Source organism: Chrysemys picta, chromosome 1, assembly GCF_011386835.1.
Source record: "Chrysemys picta bellii isolate R12L10 chromosome 1, ASM1138683v2, whole genome shotgun sequence".
Lineage (NCBI taxonomy): Eukaryota > Metazoa > Chordata > Testudines > Emydidae > Chrysemys > Chrysemys picta.
Genome location: NC_088791.1, coordinates 65,654,497 through 65,678,540, shown reverse-complemented (window position 1 = coordinate 65,678,540; position 24,044 = coordinate 65,654,497). Strand labels below are relative to the sequence as shown.

The 24,044-nt window shown below is 45.7% G+C and overlaps 1 protein-coding gene across 5 annotated transcripts in view; it reads right to left on the bottom strand.

Moving 5' to 3' along the window:
• Positions 1–23,822, bottom strand: part of CPM (carboxypeptidase M) — a 69,685-nt gene extending 45,863 nt beyond the window's left edge. For 2 of the 5 annotated variants that reach the window (XR_010593249.1, XR_010593242.1), the window contains exons 1-2: positions 23,385–23,520; positions 22,969–23,125 (exon numbers count right to left, since the gene is read on the bottom strand). Coding sequence is in view for 2 of the 5 variants with exons in the window: in XM_042860155.2 (XP_042716089.1) it covers positions 22,969–23,125; positions 23,385–23,390 (163 nt within the window). In the remaining 3 variants the exon portion in view is untranslated. Of the gene's footprint in view, positions 1–4,953; positions 5,027–22,968; positions 23,126–23,384 lie in introns of all 5 variants that reach the window. The other 3 variants (XM_042860155.2, XM_005280025.5, XM_065570171.1) reach the window with 2 other exon arrangements.
• Positions 23,823–24,044: the final 222 nt, after the last annotated feature.

The window sequence follows — 24,044 nt, the reverse complement described above, 5'->3', positions numbered from 1 at the left end:
CTCAAATATCCACATAGCCAACTTGAATGCTGGCACAAATGCCAGTTACTATACCTGTACCAAGTATGTCCTTCAATGCATAACAGCAGTAAAAATTGCTTGCATGTAGTACAATCTCTGCAATATGATTTTTTTGATTCAGGTGTGTTTTAAAACACAACTATCATGTAATAATCAATTCCATCACTAAGCACTGGTTGGTGATGGGAACAGAACACCATAGTTACATAGAAAAGGCAAGTTAAGGCTAAACAGGATCTTGTTATGTACAACAAAAAGCCTTGTATCTCTACTTTAATCAAGTGAAGAGCTCTTAAACGTACATGTGATTTTTCTAGCAATACATAGTAGGAGTTATAATCTATTGCCCTTTTTTGTGAGAAGTGTGAAATTGCTCTGTGATTAGTACAGAAAAATTGCTAAGGGCAAGAGTTACCACCATATTAACTTTTTTAATTTACACAGGTTTGAAATTTACTGATCAAATGCTGCCAAGCGAAGACTCATTACATTAAGAACAAATGAGTTTTTGGTGTGATCTACACTGGCCAGGGCAACAGGATTAGAATGAGTTTGAGCATAGCACTTCATAATGAAAATTAACAAATAGATTAACATGAAGTTTAATGTTACTTCATGGGTAACACAGGCATGCATCTGCACCGCACTGCATGTCCTGGAATCCTTGGAGTTAAATGAACTGAAACTACAGATGCCTCAACCATCACAGATCCATGTCAGACAATTTCAGTGCCCTAATGAATAGTTAAAGCTCTCTGGGAAAAAGACTCTTTATTTCCTGTACACAACCATGCTGTTGGCAGTCAACAATATCTAGAACAACCTGTTTTGTTAAAACAGGAAGCACTACGTTCAAGATATCATCGCAAGTATGTTGGTGTTCGGAATTCAGTCACTGTTTAGCCTTATTTAGCAGAATTTTGTGAAAATGACAAGAGATGTTTTTAAATTGGAATTTAAAAAGTCTGATCCATACGAACATAGTCCTAAATAACTAAATGAACCAGAAACAACAACATTTTAATTTGAACAGCTGCTCTTAGATTCTGTCATTGAAATGGGAAACAAGATCTCATATCCTTTAAGGAGTATTCATGACAGTCTTTTAGCAAAGACAACTTGTCTTTAACAATTTCTACAGTAACTAAATTCTAAGCACTATGGCTGCCTATAACAAATGGTATAACACAGCTCTTTGTCACACTCAGAGACACATTCTAGTGTCCTTTGTTTCCCTTTGGCTTTGAGATATCAGTCTGAAGTTAGTGTGTATCAAAGTGAGCTTTGTACTTTAACCTAGTTTTGTGCTGCCAGGATTGGAAAACACAACTGGCAAAATACTACCACACCCAGTCAATTCTTTATGAATATACAATCCATTGTGGTCTGAGCTTGTACCAGGAGTATCCCTGTGACTAGATGAAAGCACATGTGAAAGAATCCATTAGCCATGCTTGAAGTTCCTAGGTGTCTTACCCTAGGATTACCTTTATTCAAGTAGATCCATCTCTCTAGACACCCATAGACAAACTAACAGTCATGAATGAATACTTCAAGGCCCAGTGAGCTAGTGTGGAGGATTGATGAAAGGATTAGTGAATGACAGTATAGTCTAGATTTCTAGAGCAGTCGTTCTCAACCGGGGTATGCATACCCCTGGGGATACATAGTGGTCTTCCAGGCTACATAAAAAGTACTAGCGAAATCAGTACAAACTAAAATTTCATACAGACAATGACTTGTTTATATGGCTTTATATACTATACACTGAAATGTAAGTACAATATTTATATTCCAATTGTTTTATAATGATATGGTATAAATGAGAAAGTAAGCAATTTTTTGGTAGTAGTGTGTTGTGACACACTAGTACTTTTGTGTCTGATTTGCACGCAAAGTTTTTAAGTGAGGTGAAACTTGGGGTATGCAAGACAAACCAGACTCCTGAAAGGCTGGAAAGGTTGAGAGCCACTGTTCTAGAGGGACTGCAACCTGATCTCCCTTTTCAGGAAGGCAATTTTCTCTTAAAAATAACTTCTGGTACAAATGTTAGTGTCCATCACAGACCTGGTTGAGCTCTCCCTGATGGATATTCACCAGGCTGCTCTGGCTGTATCCAAACACTGGATCTATGTGCTTCCACAATCCCCCTAGACCTCAGAAGGCTTCAGCCACAGCCTGTGGCCTCTCAAGCACGTGCTCTGTCTGATACTATTTCCAGGGAATGGCATCCAGGGCCGGCTTTAAGCCGATTCGGCCGATTCCCTGGAATAGGGCCCCGCAACGTCCAGGACTAAGCCGCGTCCTGCTTCTCCCCTGATCGGCACAAGCCTGGGAGGGAGGGGTGAGGAGGAGGAATGCGGTGTGCTTGGGGAAGACGCGGGGCCAGGGCGGGGATTTGGGGCGGGATCCAATGGGGCATGAGGGGGCGGGGCTGGGGGCAGGGATTTGGGGAGGGATCCAATGGGGCAGGGAGGAGGCGGAGTCGGGGCAGGGCCGGGGCGGAGTTGGGGCGGGATGGGGCGCAAGACAATTTGCGTCCCAGCGTGGGGCCCCGCACCTGCTAAAGCCGGCCCTGATGGCACCCCACAGTTCAACTGCCCTAAGCCTCCAAAGACACCCCAGTCACTCAAGAACAAGAACACCCTTTCCAGAGCTTGACCCCCATGGGTATTCTGCTTTATAGTTTAACACTTCTTCAGGGATGAGTAGTTGAAGCAAGAACCCAGAGATTTTGCAAAAAGAATTCTAAACCAATCACACTTTACTCATAGAAAAGCCAAGGAACTATACATGGAAAGACAACAAAACCTGCACACAAATCCCTGCCTCAGTTTCCTCACCACTCCAACAGTCCTTTGGGATTTGGTCAGTGTCTGTTCAGAGACTGCAAGGTTCTGCCCTACCATACCCATTCCTACTGTTCAATCCTGTCTTCTTGTTCTAGTCATTGAGAGACCTTGTCCTTTTATAGTTTCTAATCCCCTCTGCCAAGTGATATGCCTGGTCAGTCTCAGTTCCTCCATCAGGTGATCTGTTGCTTTGTTACCAGCCCACTTGGAAGAGCTGGTTTCCTTTGGCAATGGCCAGATCTTCTGCCCAGATCAAGGGTGCCATTTAGGGAGGTTTGGGGGGTGGCAGGGAAAGTGGGGAACTCCCCCTCCCAAAATTTTCTACTGTATAGGGTGAAGTTTGCAGCAAGAGGGAAGATGCAGCCATGCTCTGCTCCCATCTGCATCTGCTGCCCAACCCCAACCCCTGCCCCACCCCCACCATGGAGTGCCACTTGGGACTGAGAGCCCTGTGCAGAGTTGGGCAGGGGCTGATGTCAGGGTGTCCCCCTCCCACCGCCCATTGTGTCCCTGGGTGGGCAGAGCATGCCCCTTGCCCCAGCCCCCAGAGGGTTGCCACGCATCTGGTTTTCAGCTGGAACACCCAGTCAAAAAGGGACCCTGGCAGCTCCCGTCAGCAGTGTGACTGGGTCGCTAAAAGTCTGGTCAGTGGCGCAGCAGGGCTAAGGCAGGGTCCCTGCCTGCCCTGGCTCCGCGCAGCTCCCCGGAAGCAGCTGGCATGTCCAGCTCCTAGATGCAGGTCTGAGTGCCAATGGGAGCTGGGCCAATGGGAGCTCCGGGGGCAGTGCCTGTAAGCATGGGCAATGCACAGATCCCTCTGGCCCCTCAGCCTAGGAGCTGTACATGATGGCCACTTCCGGGAGCTCGTAAGCACTGACCGGCCAGAGCCTGCACCCCCACCCTCTGCCTCAGCACTGAGCCCCCTTCTGCACCCAAACTCCTTCCCAGAACCTGCACCCCCTCTCACACTCCAAACCCCTCAAGCCCCAGCCCTGAGCCCCCTCATCCCTGGCCCCATCCCAGAGTCTGCATCCCCAACTGGAGTCCTCACCCCCCACACCCTCAATCCTGAACTCCCTCCTACACCCCAAACCCCTTATCCTCAGCCCCACCCCAGCGCCCTCACCCCAACTCCCTGCCCCAGCCCAGTGAAGATGAGCAAGTGAGTGAGGGAGGGGGGATAGAGTGACCAGGGGTGGGGCAAGGGTGTTCAGTTTTCTGCAATCAGAAAGTTGGCAACCCTACCTCAGAGCTGCCCCCACTGTGTCACCGAGAGACTGAGCGCATGGTTGGTCCCTCAGCAGCAGCACCCCCTCAGACACAGCCCCTCCCTGCATCCTGACCTACGCCCCTCCTGAGTCCCAGCACACAGCCCCTAGCTACCCCCTGCCTGGACATTGAGCTACACCCCTCCCCGGACACAGTCCCTCCCTGCAGCCTGAGCTACCCCCCTGCCTGCACCCTGAGTGGTTTTCAAACTTTTTGAGCTGAACTCCCCCTTTGCATTATAATTTTTGTTTGTGCCCCACCCCCCATCTTCAAAAAAACTAGTTTTCAGGTGCCTAAGTAGCCCCTGGAATCACGGTTAAAGTTGCCTCCCCCAAATTTGAAATAGCATCCCTGCCCGGATCCACAAAGGGACTTAGGTCTTGCAACACTGAGCATCACTACGCCTAACTTTTAGACTCTTAGAAAGTAACAGGAACATCACTGTGATCCACAATACCTGAGGTTAGGTGCCTAGGCGCCTTACACAACGAATGGGGAGAGATAGGCACTCTCACAAAGAGAGGTGCCTAAGGGTATGTCTCCACTGCAAACAAAGACCTGCTGCAGAGAGTCTCAGAGCCCAGGTCAACTGACTCAGGCTTGCACTATGGGGCTAAAAATAGCAGTGCAGATATTTGGGCTCAGACTCTCTGGATTTCAGAGCCCAGTCCCACTTGTCTACCCTGCTATTTTTAGCCCCCGAGTGAAAGCCTGAGTCAGTTGACTCACCTAAGCAGTTTCTTGCAGGAATGAGTTAGGCCCCTGTCTCATTCAACACAAAACAGCTGAGGGAGAAGGAAGTGGTACCCACCTTATAACTTGTAGCCCAGTGGCGAGAGCACTCAACTGGGAGGTGGAAGACCCAGGTTCAATTTCCCCCCTACCTGAAGAGAAGAAAAGAGATGAGAGATCCATGTTCAAATCCCTTCTCCCCTTCTGGCCGGGGGGAAATTTAACTTGGTCTCCCACATCCCAGGTGAGTGCTCCAGCCACTGAACTAAAAAGTTATAAGGTTGGCAGCACAGCCACCTCCTCTTCCTCTGGCCAGATTTTGAATGGACTATAATCCACTAGGCAGCCTCCGAGCACACCTAATGATCAGGTGTCACAGGTGAGATAGGCAGATGAACACCGGCTATCTCCTGTTAATTGGTAGCTCACTCTGGGGCTTAGGTAGGAGACAGGCATCCAGATGCCTAGAGGTAGCAACAATGTGCAAGCCCAGAATCAGAAACTTAGGTGCTGAGAGAAATTTTACCCTGAAAACTTAGGCAACAAGTAAGCTGGGGGGAGTTTTGAGCATTGCAGTGAAGCCTAAAACTGGCATTTAGGCCCCTAAGTACTTTTGTGGATCATGGCTTTTGTTCAAGGGTCATCCACTCTCCACTGTTAGCCCTCTGCTAGGTCCAATATTTCTCCTGACACTACCTGTGTGTTTCAGGTGGCTACAAAGCCCAGGTGAAGGCACAGAACAGGTTTACAATCAAATTATCCCTCACAAAACAACATGGAGTTTGAAGATAGATATAGGTACATGCAGACATACTAATCCATCACAGTCAGCATTTGTACAGCTAATCACTCTATTTCCATCCACAAAAAGGAAACTAGCCTTTCAAAAAAAATCTAGGCCTCTACTCTCCAGTGACTTGTCAACTTCTGACTTGTGTTACCAAGAATAGCCATCTCAGGACCATTTGTATTGAGACAGGCAATATGTGAGCTCCCCAGGGCCGGCTCCAGGCACCAGCGTAGGAAGCTGGTGCTTGGGGCGACCAATTCAAAGGGGTGGCATTCCGTCTGGTATCAGGGTGGCACGTCCGGGTCTTTGGCGGGAATTCGGCGGTGGGTCCCTCACTTCCTCTCTTCCTCCTTGAGCTGCAGCCAAATTGCAGCCGAAAAGGAAGAGAAGGAGGACCTGCTGTCGAACTGCCACCGAAGAAGCGGCGCGATTGAGCTGCCGCCGAAGTGCCGCCGCTCATCTTTTTTTTTTTTGCCGCTTGGGGCGGCAAAAAAGCTGGATCTGGCCCTGGAGCTCCCAGGAGAATAGTAAAAATTGTAACTGTATGTGATGTAATATAATAAAATAGATTCAATTCATCTCACTGAAAGAGAGACACACATGAATATAGACCTCAGTGGCCTAAACACAGAGCTGGGGATTAACAAGGGAATCCACCTGGAGCAACGGCTTCACTTTTAGCGTTCCACAGAGAGAAAACCCTTGTGGCGTTGTGAGCAGTCCAGAGATGGACAGAGGCTTCTGGCAGTGGTCTAGAAAATGCAGTTGTTTTCTTCCCCCCATTGCTTGACCAGGTGAGAGAAAGCAGCTGTTCTAGCCATTTGGAGCAGGCACCTCATCGCCCTGATCAGTAACTATAAAAACACTGCTCTCCTCTTAAAGGCAAGAGAAATGAAGACAAACAGGAGGATCTGAAACAAAACAATGTGTAGGTACAGGTTCCAATTTAGTTTCTGCTCACATACTTTATGTGTCTAAATGGGTGCATGTACATGCTTTATAAAAACATAATACACAAATAAGATCGCTGTCATACAAACAGCTTTAAAAAAAAGTCACCACATATTGCTTTCATCCCATCTCCAACCAGGTATGAAAAAACAACAACAAAAAACAGATGGACCTTGTAGTGTGACCTGAAGGTCAACCAATCTAGGCTCTGGCAGTGTGATGGCTGAAGCTAATTTCACAGTGGAGGACCCTTCACTGAAAATTACTTCATGATTAAACCAGAGTGTATGAGTTTGTTTTATCTTTGGTGTCTCAGCTGATCTCACATGCTGTGGTGTTGCACAGGGAGAGAGCCAGTCTGAGATAACCAGAACATAACTTTTGCAGGGTTTTATAAGAAAAATCAACACCATAAATTTCCCATGGAAATGAGTTTAAAGGCAGAGCAGATCATGGAGCACAGACCTAATGTGCCCCCAGTGAGGAGTGACCCACAAATGGACTCTCTCATTCTACCCCCACTGAATTATCAGTGTACTTGCTAGCTGTAAGAAGAAGAAATATTGTTCCATGACAGACTTTTATTTGAGTCACTAGGAACTCCACTATAGCACTCCAGGAAGTGGCACTTTATAAGAGAAAAAAAATTGCCCTGCCTTGTTTGTTCCATGTTGTTAAACCCCAGTTCTTTTACAGACATTACATATTTACTTTCTAGCATCAGTTAAGGATATTGGCACAAATAAAAATGCATGCTAAAATAAAATGTATTGTTTTTGAGTTTCACAAGACTTTTGGGGTTGTTAATTTCACCAGCTGTGTTTTGGTTCACAGGTGAGAATTGTACTATCCACTTGCTTTGCCTGCTCATTCTGTTCTGATCAGCAAAGAAGACATAAAAAGCTGTAAGGACCTTGCTTATGGGGGAAAAAAGGCTTTTGTAAGTTTAAAATCCCTGGCTGCTCCCAAGCCCAGCAGACAGGAGGGGCAGCCTGACATGCCTGTACATGGATGTAGTTAGAAGATCCACTCCAGGCTTGTTTCTATCTCAAAAAGGGATAATGGGATTTTTCCATATGCTAGTTTTGAATTACTCCATTTTCATGATCTGGATGATTTTTTTTTTTAAAGAGCTTGAACTGGTTCAGTCTTGGTCATTTAAAAACTGATAACCTAAATATTTCTAAAATAGATGTTTGTTCTACACAAATAGAAGGGCATGGTTTGTTTTTGCCATGTTAGGTTTTTTCTCTCCCTTATGCTTGAGTGAACAATATTGCTTTTCTATGTTACTATAACAGATGGCCAAAGTGCAGTCTGTGGGACAAATGCAGATTAGGGAGTACTATATGGCCTGTAGTCACCCTCATCTTCAATACAAAAGGGTGGCCCACAGAGGCTGATTTTGTTTAGATAAAGATATGCAAGCTGCACTTCCATATTTAGAAGGGAACAATTACAGTCTCCTCTTGTAAGTACCATTTTAAGAGGACATGCTTCCCATTGTAATATTCTTGATAAAGTCATTATCCAGTTTAGATTCACAACTGGAACTGTATGAAAATCTTCCATCAACATTTTAAATTGAAAATGGATTTTTTGGGGAAAAAAACACCACCACATTTTGTGGAAAAAAGTCCATTTGTCAAAAACCCCCCAAATCAATTTTGTTAAAGCTTTCTACATTCCCCCCTCCCCCCAATTACAAAATGAAAACAAAACTGTTTTACGTTTGGGGTGAAGAGAGGACTTTCCTAACGAGCTTTACTCACCATGATCACAGGGGACACAAAACAACAAAATGTAACCTTTATAAATCATGCACATAAAAATTGCAGTCATACTGATAGGCTACAAAGGCCAATAAAACAGTCTATAATACATCATGAAACAATTAGAGCCAGGTAACACCCTGTATTTCTCACAATCTGTTATCCTTAGCAGTCCTCAAGTGTCTGAGTCAAGTTATTACAGTCACTTAAATGATTACCAGAGGTAAATTGCTGTATTTTTTCTTCCTACAAATAGGTATAGGAGATATGTATAGGCCCTACAAAACTACCGGTTTCAAATGTAAGAATCAGTCTAATGAAATCCCTCAGTACATTTCAATATTGGTCTAAAAGGTGTATTTTAAAATGTATTCACTAAAATGTTTTAACTAACATGTCTTAAAAGTCTGCTGTAGACAGGATAAGTTTTGTTTTAACATGGCTTGTAGAGGTGAATTCCAGCCTAGAGCCAATGGTTTTAAAGAGCTAATAAATATATTAAAATAAAACAAAAAACAACCCACCTTTTAGTCTAGTCTAGGCAAGTCTTAAAGGTCTTTTTCCTCTGTTTTTAACTCCTTTCCCCTCCCGCCACACACTGAATACATCATGACAAGATTTCATAAGGCTGTTAATATGTCAAACTCACCTACCCATTTGGTTTTAAAATTAACATTTATGCATTATCTGGAATCTTGTTAACATGCACTTGTATGCCAGGGGCACTGACAAAGACCAGAGCAATGCTAGCTGGGAGGGGAGATAAAGCTAGAGGGAAAGAGGCAGGAAAAAGGGGAGAGTACATCTATCCTTGGGGAGAGTGGGCAAAAGTTCAACTAAAACATCATAACAATTTTTAGAATGCCCCACTTTTATGAGGGCCTGATTCAGAGCCCATTGATGTGTAAAATGTTCCATTTAGAACGAACACTGAAAACCTGAATAACTATGTAATCCATGCATCTTGTGTCATGTCTAACTAGTTCTGTGAAATACCAGCTCAAGATAAATTTTTGGGGAAATGTGCTATCAAGGACCAGTGACAGGAGAGAAAAGCCATGTCTGTATTAAGCAGTCAAATGAAACAACAGAAGGTAAGCTTCTAATATACAGGAATGTGACTCACACCACGTATCAAGGGGAAAATATTCGCATCATTTTCTCAGTAGGCATTGTTCCCTGTGGATTTTTTTCTTAAAAACAAAACAAAACAAAAAAACCCTTAACAGTCAGCCATAAATTCACTAACAAACTGATCAGTCTTAAAGTTAAAGAACTGCTTTTATGGGGCACACACATATGGGTGATAGTTGAGATGGCTGTGTGATGAGGAGCTTTCACCAGACACAGCATTTAGCTACTTTTAATAATGGATGCTATAGAGAAACATGGTTTTTTGGTTCTGTGTTTGTACAGTGCCTAGCACACTAAGGTCTCGTTCTATGGGTACATCTACACAGCAGCTGCGAGGTAGACATACACATCTTGGGTAGACATACACATGCTAGCCTGTGCCTAAAAATAGCAGTGTGGCCACTGTGGCATGGGCAGTGGCTTGGGCTAGCCACCCAAATATATAATCAGGAGGTTGGGCAGGATTGTACTCAAACCACTAGCCTAAGCCACCGCGGCCATTCAGTTATTTTTATGTGCTAGCTTGAGCAGAAGTAGCGCCCGTTCATCCATTCAAGCTGAGAATTACATCTCCCAGCTGCTGTGCAGATGTACTTTCAGATTAGGACTCCTAGGTGGTACTGTAATACAAATAACTAGACTTTGTGTCCTGTTTTTTTTCCCCCTTTTTGAACAGTTATTCATTAGATTCAAATAAATTCGAAGTTTGAACTCATTTGCTAAATGGCTTGTCCCACCTAGATGCGGATTCCAAAATGCCTAAAACAAAGCCATTTAGCACTGCGGCTAAAGCAGAGGAATTGGAAGGAATCAGGAGATCTAGAGCTAAATTCATTCTTGGCATATTCTGGCACAACTCCCATTGACTCCAGCAGGGTTTGCGCTTGCTTACGCCATGGCTGAACTCGGTCCCTGGGTTCTATTACAAGGTCTGCCATAGATTTTTCTGTGTGAACTGGAACAATTCACACAGAAAACAAATTTACTATTTGTTGGCTTCCTCATCTGTAGTGCAGGGATAATAAAACCTGTCTCTCAGTGGTGTTATAAGGTTTAATTAATGTTTGTAAAGCATTTGAAATTCATAGATGGATGGTGCTATAGAAAGGCAAAGCACTATTAAAAGATAATTATACTTCCTTAGTGCAACTGAGGAGGAATAGTGGGGTATTCTGATAACACCACCATTTTCTCTACTGAAGAAAATGTTCAGAGACTCACGATAGGTTTCTGTATTGGATTGTTTCTGAACTGGATTCAATTAACGGGATGTTCAGAAGTACATTCTGAACGTCTTGTTAATTGAATAAATTGTCTCAAAATATTCAGCTGGATGAAGATTTGGAGAACATCAATGGATGTAAAGTACTATGAATGGATATGGTTTGATCACCAAAGTTAAAGAGAAGATAAAAGCTATTAAAACTAAGGGGAGGGGGGTATGACTACACTACAACCGCTACAGCAGTACAGATACAGATCCAATGCTGCAGCTATGCCACTGCATTGTAGTGTAGACACTTGCTACAGAGACCAAAGGGATTTTTTCTGTTGTCATAGATACCCTCCATCTCTCCCCCCGAAAAGCAGTAGCTAAGTTGATGGAAGAATTCTTCCACTGACCTATTAGTGTCTATACTGGGGCTTCGGTTGACTTAACTTCTTCTCTCAGGGGTACTGCAATTTTGCTCATCTTAACTATATTCATACAAAGATTATTTACCTATTATCAAGACCTTGTAAGATCCACAAGTCTGCAACATTTTTAGAGTGATGGCAAAGTAACAATACTAAGGAAAGATATAGGGTTATGCCATTATGGTATGTTACCAGGAAAGAAATACGTTTGTGTTACTTATTAGAAACTACTGAACAAACTGGAATATTTTCCCCTCAACATTGGGCCTCAGTTACACTTTGAAAGTCTTCCAAATCTTGTTACTCTGGCATAAATTCAGAGTACCTCTATTAAAGTCAAAATGTTACACAGCTGAAACAGATTGACATGGCCTTTGCTCTACTGAGTGGTGGTTATACAAGTCTATAAACTAAGGGCAGTGTCTGGGCCACTCTGTTTTTGAAGTGTGGGTGATTTCTCTCTTTACAAACTCTCTACTCAATGAGGCAATTAGAGCTGCCTGGCACTGGAGAGCTATAGGCACACTCCGCTTTGCAGGAGGTAGAAAGTAACATGGGATCCAACTACAGATTTGGTTTTAATTAAAAAATTATCTTTTTTGTTATATTTATTTATGGAGGTGAATAAAGCGGCAATGACTCTGATTCGCCACTACCCAATAATACTGCGATGTATAATGCAGTTGTGCCTAGGAGCCCAGTCATGGAACAGGAGCCCATTGTGCTAGACAGTGGACAAATGCATAACAAAAAGACTAAACTCTTAGGGTGAGGGACTTAGGCTATGTCTATACTACGCAGCTTTTAGCGACACAGCTGTGCCACTACACAGTGGCACACAGTGCAGCCGTTATTTGTTGGCAGGAGAAAGCTCTGATGCCAACAAAAAACTTCCACCCCCAATGAGTGGCATTAGCTTTGTCGGCAGGACAAAGCGCTGTTCACACTGGTGCTTGTCGTCAGCAAAACTTTTGTCTTTCGGGAGTGTGTGTGTGTTTTTGTTTTTAAAATACCTCTGAATAACAAAAGTTTGTCTTTCACTTGCCAGTGTAGACAAAGCCTAAATGTAAATCAAGAAACAACAGGTGGATACAATACACATTAGGAGCACCACAATGAAACAGTGTTTTGTTTCTGACCACTTTATATTGCAACCTACAATGTATTTAGGTGTTTTTCAAACAAATAGGAAAACACAGTCCCTGCCAAACTACATATGCCAAACAATAAATACTAGATGTTTCTCAATATTCCTGTCTTATATGAACTTCAGGAGAAAATAAGCTTCCCATCATGCAATGTCTGTCAACTTTATCCCCTTCATGGCTGGCTTAAAAATTAAGCAAAGAAACTGTAGGTCTATTATTGGTGGAGACAGTCAACACTCTCTCAGGGAAGGAATGGTACCAGTATCTCAAACAAGCAATTGCATAAGAAGTGAAATCTTGACATGGGTCATCTCTCCAGTCACCATCCTATTCTAACCTGTTTTTTTCTAGAAGGTCATTGATAAGGCTGAGGTAAATCAGTTCCACAAACACCTGCATTCCTGAGATCTTCTACAACACTTTAAATCTAGAATTAGACCTGGCTATGGCATAAAGACAACCTAAGTCTCATTGGTTGATTTTCTCCTTTTGGTGATGGATAGGCATCAAGTACCCATGCCAATTTCTTTGAATCTATTGGCTACCTTTGATACCATTGATCAAGAGGTTGACGTGTTTTGTTGACATGTTTGCTGATACTGACAAGGTTAGATGGGGTGGTACTTTTCTGTTTGACAACACAGAGACTAGTGTTGGGCCACCACTCTTCTGGCTGCACAGCCTGCATATGGGATGATAAGTTCTGTCCTGTCAAATCTCTACTGGATGTATGTAAAGCCACTGGGGGGAGAAAATGGGACTACTTGGGTCTTAGACCATCAATATGCAAAAAGCACTCAGCTTTGTTTCCTTTACATTAGATCCAGATGGTGAAGTATTTTAGCTTTCCAAGTGCTTAACTGGGGATTGGGGCTATATGGCCAACTCAGGGAAAACATGCATTTTGTCACCTGTTCTGGGTATCTGCTTATGCAACATAGGGTGTTTGTCTGCATTGTTAGTAAGGTGAGCTATCTAGGGTTCCTACTAGATCACTGGTAACTTTGTTGGCTCATAAGAAGAAACTGTGGCCAGCCACAAACATACATGCTCTTGATTAAGAGATTATGACCTTTCTTCTCTGATGTCTTGCCACAGTTATCCATGCCTGTGTCACTTTCAGAATGGATTAATGCAATGCACTCTGCTTGGAGAGCTACACCTGAGGACCACTCTGAAGTTGCAGCCTGTACAGAATATGACTGCCTGCTCCTTTATAAGTGTTTCTTGCATGACACTTGTGTACTATAGTCTCTGCTGGCTTCCAGTTCATGTCCAGATGCAATTAATGTTGGTGTTTCCACTATGTACATCTTCTTTAGATCCCACCTCTCCTTGTTTCATGTTGACAGCATATCTGCTGAGATGCCCAACCCTCAGATTTAAATGTCTAGGGACTGGGAACAGGGCATTCTCAGCCCAGAATTCATTCTTCCCATTGGTCTGTCAGAGCTGCTGTTAGAGATGGGGTAAATGAGGAAGTATCTTTTATTGGACCAACTTCTGTTGGTGGGAGGTACAAGCTGAAGAAGAGTTCTGTTAGCTCAAAAGCTTTTACCTTCAACCAACAGAAGTTGGTCCAATAAAAGATATTACTTCGCCAACCTTGTCTCTCTCATACCCGGGACCCACACAGCTACAACAACACTGCAAACGAGCTGGTGTTGACTTTCAGGACATGCAATGAGTCTGCTCTGCTTGCACAGGGAGGGAATAGGAATTTCACTGATTTCTTTAATTTGGTAGAGTCCTTGATATTGGGACAACTTTTTGATTATCTCTTTAGTGTGGAGGGTTTTTTGTACATATGCTTAGAAGTACATTTTGCAAGTTTAAGATACAATATCTACTTTGGCCACATTATGCATGTGAAATGCAGTATTACTGCTTTACACATATCTCTGTTTTAAAGAACTGCAATGTGTAACCTTACTAATCAGTCCCTACAAAGATACATTGCTTGTTTAGTCATTATGACCCCAATCATGCGATGAGCTCAGTGAGGATGGACCCTTCCATCATGTGGAACTCATTACACAGTGAGGCCTTCTTGGGCTGATCAATATTCTGTTTAAGAATGGTGCCTCAATTACAGTTAAATATCCTTCATAATCCCAATCAAAGCTGCAGTACATAATCTTAGGATAATAGCTATAACTTTGGCTTCTCTCTCTTCAGTCATCCCACCTATACACTAAATTCTTTGTTACCACTCAAGAAAGAGATCTTGGAGTCATTGTGGATAGTTCTCTGAAAACATCCACTCAATGTGCAGCGGCAGTCAAAAAAGCAAACAGAATGTTGGGCATTATTAAGAGGGATAGATGGTATGCCCACAACTTGAATACTCTGTGCAGATGTGGTCGCCCCATATCAAAAAAGATATATTGGAATTGGAAAAGGTTCAGAAAAGGGCAACAAAAATAATTAGGGGCATGGAATGGCTGCCATATGAGAAGAGATTAATAAGACTGGGACTTTTCAGCTTGGAAAAGAGACAACTAAGGGGGGATATGATAGAGGTCTATAAAATCATGACTAGTGTGGAGACAGTAAATAAGGAAGTGTTATTTACTCCTTATCATAACACAAGAACTACGGGCCACCAAATGAAATTAATAGGCAGCAGGTTTAAAACAAACAAAAGGAAGTATTTTTTCACACAACACACAGTCAACCTGTGGAACTCCTTGCCAGAGGATGTTGTGAAGGCCAAGACTATAACAGGGTTCAAAAAAGAACTAGATAAATTCAGGGAGGATAGGTCCATCAATGGCTATTAGCCAGGATGGGCAGGGATGGTGTCCCTAGCCTCTGTTTGCCAGAAGCTGGGAATGGGCAACAGGGGATGGATCACTTGATGATTACCTGTTCTGTTCATTTCCTCTGGGGCACCTGGCATTGGCCACTGTCAGAAGACAGGATACTGGGCTAGACGGACCTTTGGTCTGACCCAGTATGGCCTTTCTTATGTTCTATGTTCTTATCTAAGGATCATATAAGAACATTAATTCAGTGCAACAGTAAGTGCTGGGTTTCTAGAAATAAATTAACTATTCAATAAATAAGTTGCAGTTAGTAGAAAATATTATCCTAAAAATGAAATGATGAAGTTATGCATTTATTATTGATGAGTGCCATATAATTTGTCAGACAGAATTTTTCCAACTGCAAGCACTGCAAAATCAGCCTGGGATTTAAAATAACAAACTCTGTTCTTTCTCATCGCCAGTAAAAAAATTCTGCAATCAGGATTTAGCTGATAAAATTTGTTGATCCAGGAGGCAGAATAGAACCTAGCACTACATAACTTTGGAAAAGTGAGCTAAGTGTGGCAGAAGAATTTGTTTTATTCAAAGTAAACAGACACCAAAGATAATGGGTTAAATTCTCCCCTGAGTTATACCAGTTCCCATTATTAATGGTACTGTAAATGCAGAAAGAATTTGGCCCACAGAGCAATTAAAATTAGGAAGCTGTCACTTTACAGTCAGAAAGATGTCTGTGTAAATCTTAAGGCCTGATTTTCAGAAGCTCAGCGTTGAGCATAAAATAGGGTAATAATAATAATAATAATAATAATAAAAATAAAGTTACATGTTCAAACATCATGTCTAAAATAATGCAAAATGCCACATGTGGATCTAAAAATCATATCATAAAGACCAAATTCTCCCCTAACTTAAACCTCATGCAAACCTACTTAAACTGCACTGAAGGAAGTGTAAACCAGGGTAGATTTTGCACAGAAGAGGGTAGAATTAACAGTGACTGATGCGGTCTGTGCACCTTCAAAAGATGTTAAATTTATCTAGCCCAGGATCTGAAAAACAGCATGAAAAATATTCCCTTTTCCTCCTCCTCCCATTACCTCAACTTGTTTTCCTATTTTTTACTAGATTGGTATAAGGTCTTATTATACGCCATTGTAACTACAAGATTAGATAGAACTATTAGTAGAGTCCTGCAAATCCATGGATATCCACTTCATATCCGCAGACCATTTTTGCAGATAGTGTATTGGATGTGGCTACAATCGCGCAGGGCTCTGCTCACCAGCAGCACCTGGCCCACGGTGTCCGGCTCAGGCAGCCTGAGGGGCGCAGTGTGCTCAGGGATGGCAGCCAGTGGCTGGGCCTGGGCGGCAGGCCAGAATTGGGGCTGTCCAGCACTCACTCACCACACCGCTTCCTGTCCAGCAGCTCGGGCCCCTCGGGCTACACCAGCGTCCCCACCATGGCCTGGTCAGGTAGCACTGGCTTCACTCCCGGTCCGCGCACTCCTGGTCAGCAGGAATCCCAGCACCCCATCCCTCAGCCCTGCTGTGATGCAACACACTGCTGCTGCTGTCGCATTCTGGAAGCCAGTTATCTCTGCTAGTGGTCATGTGGGAAGGTCTCTAACTGTTGTTACTGGAAGTGGGATGAGATCCTCTGCTGGCTGCTGAGAATTAAAGGACCTTGTTGCTCCACCCAAACCTCAGGCCTTGGCTACACTTGCAGATGTACAGCGCTGTGAGTTAAACCTGACTTCGTGCAGCTGAGTAGGGAAAGCGCTGCAGTCTGTCCACACTGACAGCTGCCCAGCGCGCTATCGTGGCCACATTTGCGGCAATTGCAGCGCTATTGGGAGCGGTGCATTATGGGCAGCTATCCCACAGAGCACCTTTTCCCATTCTGGCGCCGTGGGAAGGGGGCGTGGGTGCGGAGGATTCTGGGTCCTGTCCCAATGCCCCATGATGCATCGCTTCGCATCCCAGAAATCCCTTTGTTTCCGTCCACCTTTGGCGCCATCTTTCAACGGTTTCTGTGCAGCGCGATCTGTCTGCGGGAAATGGAGTCCGAACTGCTGAGGCGTATGCTGGCGAGTCTCGCCAGCACGTCACGTTTGGTGTCGAACTATTCCTTAAGATCCAAAGTGACAGTGAGAGTGAGGATTCAGACGATGCTATCGAGACGCATAACGCGTACGACACGAAATTGCTTGTGGCATTCACGGACATGCTTAGCACCGTGGAACTCCGCTTTTGGGTTCGGGAAACAAGCACCGAGTGGTGGGATCACATCATCATGGAAGTCTGGGATGACGAGCAGTGGCTGCAGAACTTTTGGATGAGAAAAGCCACTTTCATGAGACTGTGTGAGGAGCTTGCCCCCACCCTGCGGCGCAAGGACACGAGATTGAGAGCTGCCCTGCCAGTGGAGAAGCGGGTGGCTATTGCAATCTGGAAGCTGGCAACTCCAGACAGCTACTGGTCGGTCGCAAATCAGTTTGGAGTGGGAAAGTCGACCGTTGGAATCGTGTTGATGCAAGTTTGCAAGGCCGTTAATCGCATCCTACTCAGAAGAACCGTGACTCTGGGTAACGTGCAGGAAACAGTGGATGGCTTTGCACAAATGGGGTTCCCTAACTGTGAAGGAGCGATAGATGGGACGCACATTCCTATTCTGGCACCACCCCACCAAGGATCCGAGTACGTTAATCAGAAGGGGTATTTCTCTATGGTTCTCCAGGCGCTTGTGGATCACCGTGGGTGTTTCATTGACATTAACACAGGCTGGCCTGGAAAGGTGCATGACGCACGCATCTTCTGGAACACTTGGCTGTTCAGGAAGATGCAGGCTGGGACTTTTTTCCCCGAGCGGAAGATCACGGTAGGGGAAGTTGAAATGCCCATTGTGATCCTTGGAGATCCCGCTAACCCATTAATGCCGTGGCTCATGAAACCCTACACAGGGAGCCTTGACAGCAGCAAGGAACAGTTCAACTACAGGCTGAGCCGGTGCCGAATGACTGTGGAGTGTGCCTTTGGCCGTTTAAAGGCCCGCTGGCGATCTCTGTACGGGAAGCTGGACTTGGCCGAAAGCAGCATCCCCGCAGTTATATCCGCGTGCTGTGCCCTCCATTTGTGAAGGGAAGGGTGAAAGCTTCACTCAGGCATGGACCTCTGAGGTTCAACACCTGGAGGCTGAATTTGCACAGCCAGAGAGCAGGGCTATTACAGGGGCCCAGCGCGGGGCTGCAAGGATTAGGGATGCCTTGACGGAGCAATTTGAGGCTGAAAACCAGCAGTGGTATCTGGTGCCCTGCACGGGAGTGAAGTGCAGTAGTTCCAATCTTTAGGAATCAGTGTCTGCTTAGCAGACAAGCAGACTTGCAATGCCTGTTTATTTCCCAGGCTAAGGAGTCTTTTACTTTATGCAATAATAAAGAATGTTTTCAAAGCCAAAGAATCCATTTATTGAAAAGAAAAAAGGGGGTGGAGTGGGGAACAGTACAATCACAGATTCATGTATGTCCTGTCTGGTGTGCTGTGCAGTGAGTGCTGCACTTCAGGGCAGCTATACTGCATGGTGAGGGGGGTTGAGTGCAGAGGGTAAGGGTCGTGGTCTTCAGGGTTGGGTGCTGAAGATACTGGTGTTGGAGGCAGCGGGTGGCATGAAGAACACGGAAGTTGGGGAAAGTGGGTTGGAGGTGACAGTGGGGCACAACGGAAATTTTTGGGACAAGGGCTGTAGCGGGGGTGGCGTTTGCGTTTTCGGTACTGCTTCTCTTTCTGCATGGCTACCAGCTCCTGGATAGCATCTGCTTGGCGCTCCAGGATGCTGATGAGCCTATCAGTGCTTTGCTGCCGGTGCGCGGTGCTTTGCTGCCGGTGCGCTGCGTTTTCCTGGCGGATCCTGCTTTCTCTCTCCCTCCAGTCCTGTGCCTTCTCGTTCTCTTTAATAGATTGCCGCATCACTTCTTGCAGCAGGTCTTCTTTGCTTTTTCACGGTCTCTTCCTGAGTCTTTGCAGTCTCTGAGCAGGCGATAAGAGGGACGGCTGAGGTCTCAAGGTTGATGCAGCTGTATAGGCAAAACGTAACATTTAACAGAGGCAGCATTGTTTATACCTGACAGAGTAATGATTCCCCCCGCACTTAAGGAGTAGAAAACACACAGGGTCTACACAATAGCATAATTTTCCCGTCCGAAACAGAGCACACATATCCCACGGGAGCCTCAAAATGGTGAGTAATGGGGACTGATTGTTTCAGAGCTGCACTGTCCTCTGGGTTTCTGTGCCTTGGGGAGAGCCAACAGCTTCAGGGGGCACCTACACTGAACACTGTCCCAACATTTTCCACAGGAGATTGTCCTGGACGATATCTCGCTGCTGAGGGTGACCTGGGAAGCAAGGGAGGGTCTTCTACTGCAATGCAGCTTCCGCCCTGGCCCATATGCAGCTTGCCTGTGTGCAGCAATGGTCCCCCCGCCCCTCGCGGCACAGTGGCGTGGACACGTTAGCCTGGCTGGTGGAGCACGGTGGCTCTCCCTATAAACCTGCGCAAGCGCATTGCACATGTTCTGGATGAGACATTCGAAGAGATTACCAAGGCTGATTACCGCGATGTGATAAACCACATCAATGCACTATTCCGCATCTAGGCATGCATGCTTAACCCTCCTCTCCCAAAGAGCCCGCACCGAAAAAATTCCTTCCCGGGAAAAAAAAAATGCTTACCGGGAACCTGCTCTTCTGTTTGTCCTCCACCAAGTACCGGCTGCTGCGACTGGTTACCATCCTCCTGGCTCGAGAAGAGCTCCTGGCTGCATGGCTCCAGGGATTCTGGGGTGTCTCCATCCGGCCCACCACCATCACTCCCGTTTTCCTCCTCCTCCTCCTCTTCCTCCTCCCCCCCACCACACCGGCTCTGACATGTCCATGGTGGTGCTCGGAGTGGAGGTGGGGTTAACCCCAAGTATCGCATCTAGCTCCTTGTAGAATCTGCGGGTCGCGGGGGAGCACCCGAGCGGCCGTTTGCGTCGCGGGCTTTGCGGTAGGCACTCCGCAGCTCCTTGACTTTAATCCTGCACTGCAGGGCGTCCCGGTCCTGGCCCCTTTCCATCATGTCCTTTGATACCTTCCCGAAGGTATCGTAATTCCTACGGCCGGAGCGCAGCTGGGACTGGACAGCTTCCTCCCCCCAAACACTGATGAGGTCCAGCAACTCGCCATTGCTCCATGCTGGGGCTCACTTGGCGCGTGGAGGCATGGGCACCTGGAAAGATTCGCTGATAGCACTCCACGCCATGCTGGGCTGAGCAAACAGGAAGGGGATTTTTAAAATTCCCGGGGAATGTAAAGGGTCGGTCACATGGTTGGTTTCCTGAGGCCAGGGCAGTAGAGTTTGAACTGATGACCCGAGTGGCTAGAACAGGCATTGTGGGATACTATTGAATAATTCTGGAGGCCATTCACAGTGCATTGGATGGCCACACTGGCGCTGCAGCGGCAGCACTGCACTCGCTATTCCTCTCGGAGAGGTGGAGTACACGCAGCGCTGCAACCAAGGAGATACAGCGCTGCAAATACCTTGCCAGTGTGGACGGGGAGTGAGTTACAGCACTGGGGGCGGCTTTACAGCGCTGCAACTTGCAAGTGTAGCCAAGGCCTGAGATACCACTTCCCCCCACTCCTCCAAATACTTGTGGTGGATGAAAAATGCAATACTGCTGTCTTCTCCTGCCGGGTTCCCTATCATCTTCATTTGTCTGCCCCACCCTGCTCTATGTGGTATTGATACATTGTTCAGTGCCTATATACTCCTTTCACTGCTCTGCTTAAAGTGCTTAGGAAGGGCAGGGAGCAAAGTGCTTCTCTTTTCATTTTGCATGATGGAAGTTTAGCAGGCAGAGCAGGGGGGCGCTCCTGAGACAACACTTTTGGCTCCCACCTCTCCCATGTGCTTAAGCAGAGCAGGGAAAAGGGATGCCAAAATCCTTGGTAATCTTTGCTCACTGACAAAGGATAAGTGCATTTCCAGTTTAGGGTTTTAAGTCAATGGGAGTTGTGGGTGCTCAGTTCTTCTAAATGAAGGGATCTGATTTTTCAGGTGCCTAAATATTTATTTAGGGGCCATATTTTAAGCACTTAAGTTAGAAAAGTTTAGTCTTGTGAGAGGGTCCAAGTTCAACTTTAGTTTTGCCACACAGAAGCCTGTGCGGTCCCGGGATGGCAATGAAGGCAGGATTTGGCTCTATATTTAACAGTTAAGATCCCTCAAGATACAAATATTAAAAGTGCATTAACATTACTTGCTGATCAGTTATTTCCTTAAATCAAGAGTGAGTGAGTGGTCTGGCAGCTGCTTTCACAGTTAATACCAATGATGATTGATATCTAGCCAAAACAGAAGAGACTGGACTTTAAAAATCAAATTCTCTTCCAGACAAGTACTGTCGCAGTCAGAAAATATGAAGTCACACATTTACCTTTATTTTTAACCATACATGAAAGAGCAACTCTAGCTACTATAATTCTTCATGCTAATCTGCCTATAATGATGCAGCTTTATCTAGAACACAATCATAGATTTGATCATTGCTACAATTGCTCTTGCTTAAGCAAAAACAGATTAATCAGGATTATGTGAACAGATGTTTCTCAAGAATGTAATTCCTCATCTCTAACTTTATACCGTATTTCTTAGAATAATTTCATTGTTCCTTGATCAAATGATAAGTACTGTACATAAATTTCTTTTCAGAACACTTGACAAGACATGCATAAATGTAGGTGCGCACTAATGTCCTTATTAAACTGAGATTTTAAATTTCTTTAAATAAAAAAACCCAGGCACAGCTATGTGTATCTTAGACAGTGCTGAAATCTAAAAGATAAATCAAGCTAATCTATCTACATAAAGGCAGAAGCCTCAAGCTGTAACTGGCTATATTTTCCCAAAGAGTTTGAGAGTCGGTGTTAAATGAGGGACACAATAGTCTTGATTTCAGCACCTAAGTATTTTTTACAGTCAGTCTTGTATTTGTTGGACTAGTGAGTGAATCCAGGAAGAATATATATCTTTTAAAGTTATCCATAAATTAGAAAATACACATTACAATATCATTGTTGTAGCTCTGACTGGCTTGGACTTTTAGTAAGTTGGACATCTTACACCCATTTTAAAAATACACCTCTACCCAATATAACACGAATTCAGGTAAAGCAGTGCTGGGGGGGGGGGGCGCGGGGCTGCGCACTCCGGCGGATCAAAGCAAGTGTGACATATTTCACCTATAACACGGTAAGATTTTTTGGCTCCCGAGAACAGCGTTATATCCGGGTAGAGGTGTACTGGAATCAGCTCTATTTCTGAAGTTGTAGCCCAGGAACTGTCTAACTTCAGAGCAATATTTCAAAGGAGAAGTTACATCGTGGTTTAATATACACTGTACTAAATGCTGCATTGAGGAATTTTGCGTCTCTCAAGCTGTAGTAACAATTTAAATTTAAACACACACAATTCGCTGAAGGGGCAGATTTAAGTAGACAGATGCTAGGCACTACAAAAATAGAGTAGTCGCCAAGCTCTTTACTTGTACTGCAATCAACTACCTGAGTATGTCAAATATCAAAGCATCTGCTCCAGGGCACAAAATACTGAGTTGAGAATTATTTAGTGTTTGGCTAGAAGTCATAAGTCAAGGAGGTGCAGTTAGATCAGACGTGGGTTTCACTAGCCATTCGTCATAGGTTAATGAATTAACATACGGATAAACATCTTTACACTGTCTGACTTTTTATTTTGGCTGCTCTTCAAATGCTTTATAACAGACAGACCCCCCTTCCCCCCCAGCTCTCAAACTGCCCTGGAGCTGGCCCGGCAGCAGCCTACCTGCCACGGACCGCCCGATGCTGCGCAGGGCGGTGATGGAGGGGTGCTGCTGGTGCACCTCCTTCAGGAAGGTCTCCAGCTGCTCGCTGTGGTGATAGCTGAACTCCAACCCGGCCACCACCGGGAGCAGGAGCGCCAGGCACAGGCTGCCCGCCTCCTGGAAGCAAACAGAGACGCCGTGTGACACGGGGGACGGAGCCCCGCTCGCCGCGGCCCGCGGGCTCCAGGGGCTCAGCACCTCCTTGTCCCACCGCCCCTCGCTCTAGACGCCGGGCTGAAGCCGGCCGGTGTCCGTTAGCCCGCCGGGGCCAGGCAAAGCCGGGGAAGGGGTGCAGTGCCGGTGTTGCCCCGCCCGGGCTGAGAGAGGCGTCCCCACCCCCAGTTCCCGGCAGCAGCATCCCCGAGCGCGCTCCTACCCGCATGGCTCCGGCTCGGAGCAACGGCAGCGCCCGCACCTCCCGGGACAAGCGCTGCAGTCCGGGCGCAGGCGGTGTAATCCCCCCCAGGGGCCGTGCCCTGCCCGCTGACTGACGCAGGAGCCGTCCAGTCAGGTCCCCGAGGCCCGCCCATGGGAGGGCGGGGGTGAGAAGGGTTCGGGTCTGTCTCCCTGTCTCCTGAGGCTCTGCGGGAGGCAGCCGGGCGGTATGGACGGTCTCATCTGCTCTAGGAAAGGTTAGTTGGAGGGGGCAGCTGAGCCTTCAGCAGAAAGGGTCCCTGCCGTGGCCACCAGCCTGAAATGCTGAGCAGGGTAATGGGAGGCTCAGGGGCTGGAGACATCCCGCTGAGTGCAACGTTCTGACAAGCCCATGGCTGAGCCTTTTCACGCCAGTGATCCCCACCAAATCCCTCTTCTCAAAAGGAAAAGCTACTCGCCAGTCACATGGGGTGGGGCGGGAAGGGGGCTGGTGAGAGACGCATGAGGTAGAGGGGCAGTCCGGGGTGGCTGCTGCCTCAGTTTCTCCAGCTGCAGAAGGTGGATGATACACCTTCCTCTATGACACAGGTGTTTGATATACTTTAAAATAGGCAAGGATTTAGTTAAACAACAAAAAAGAATAAAGAGGATTTTTAATGGA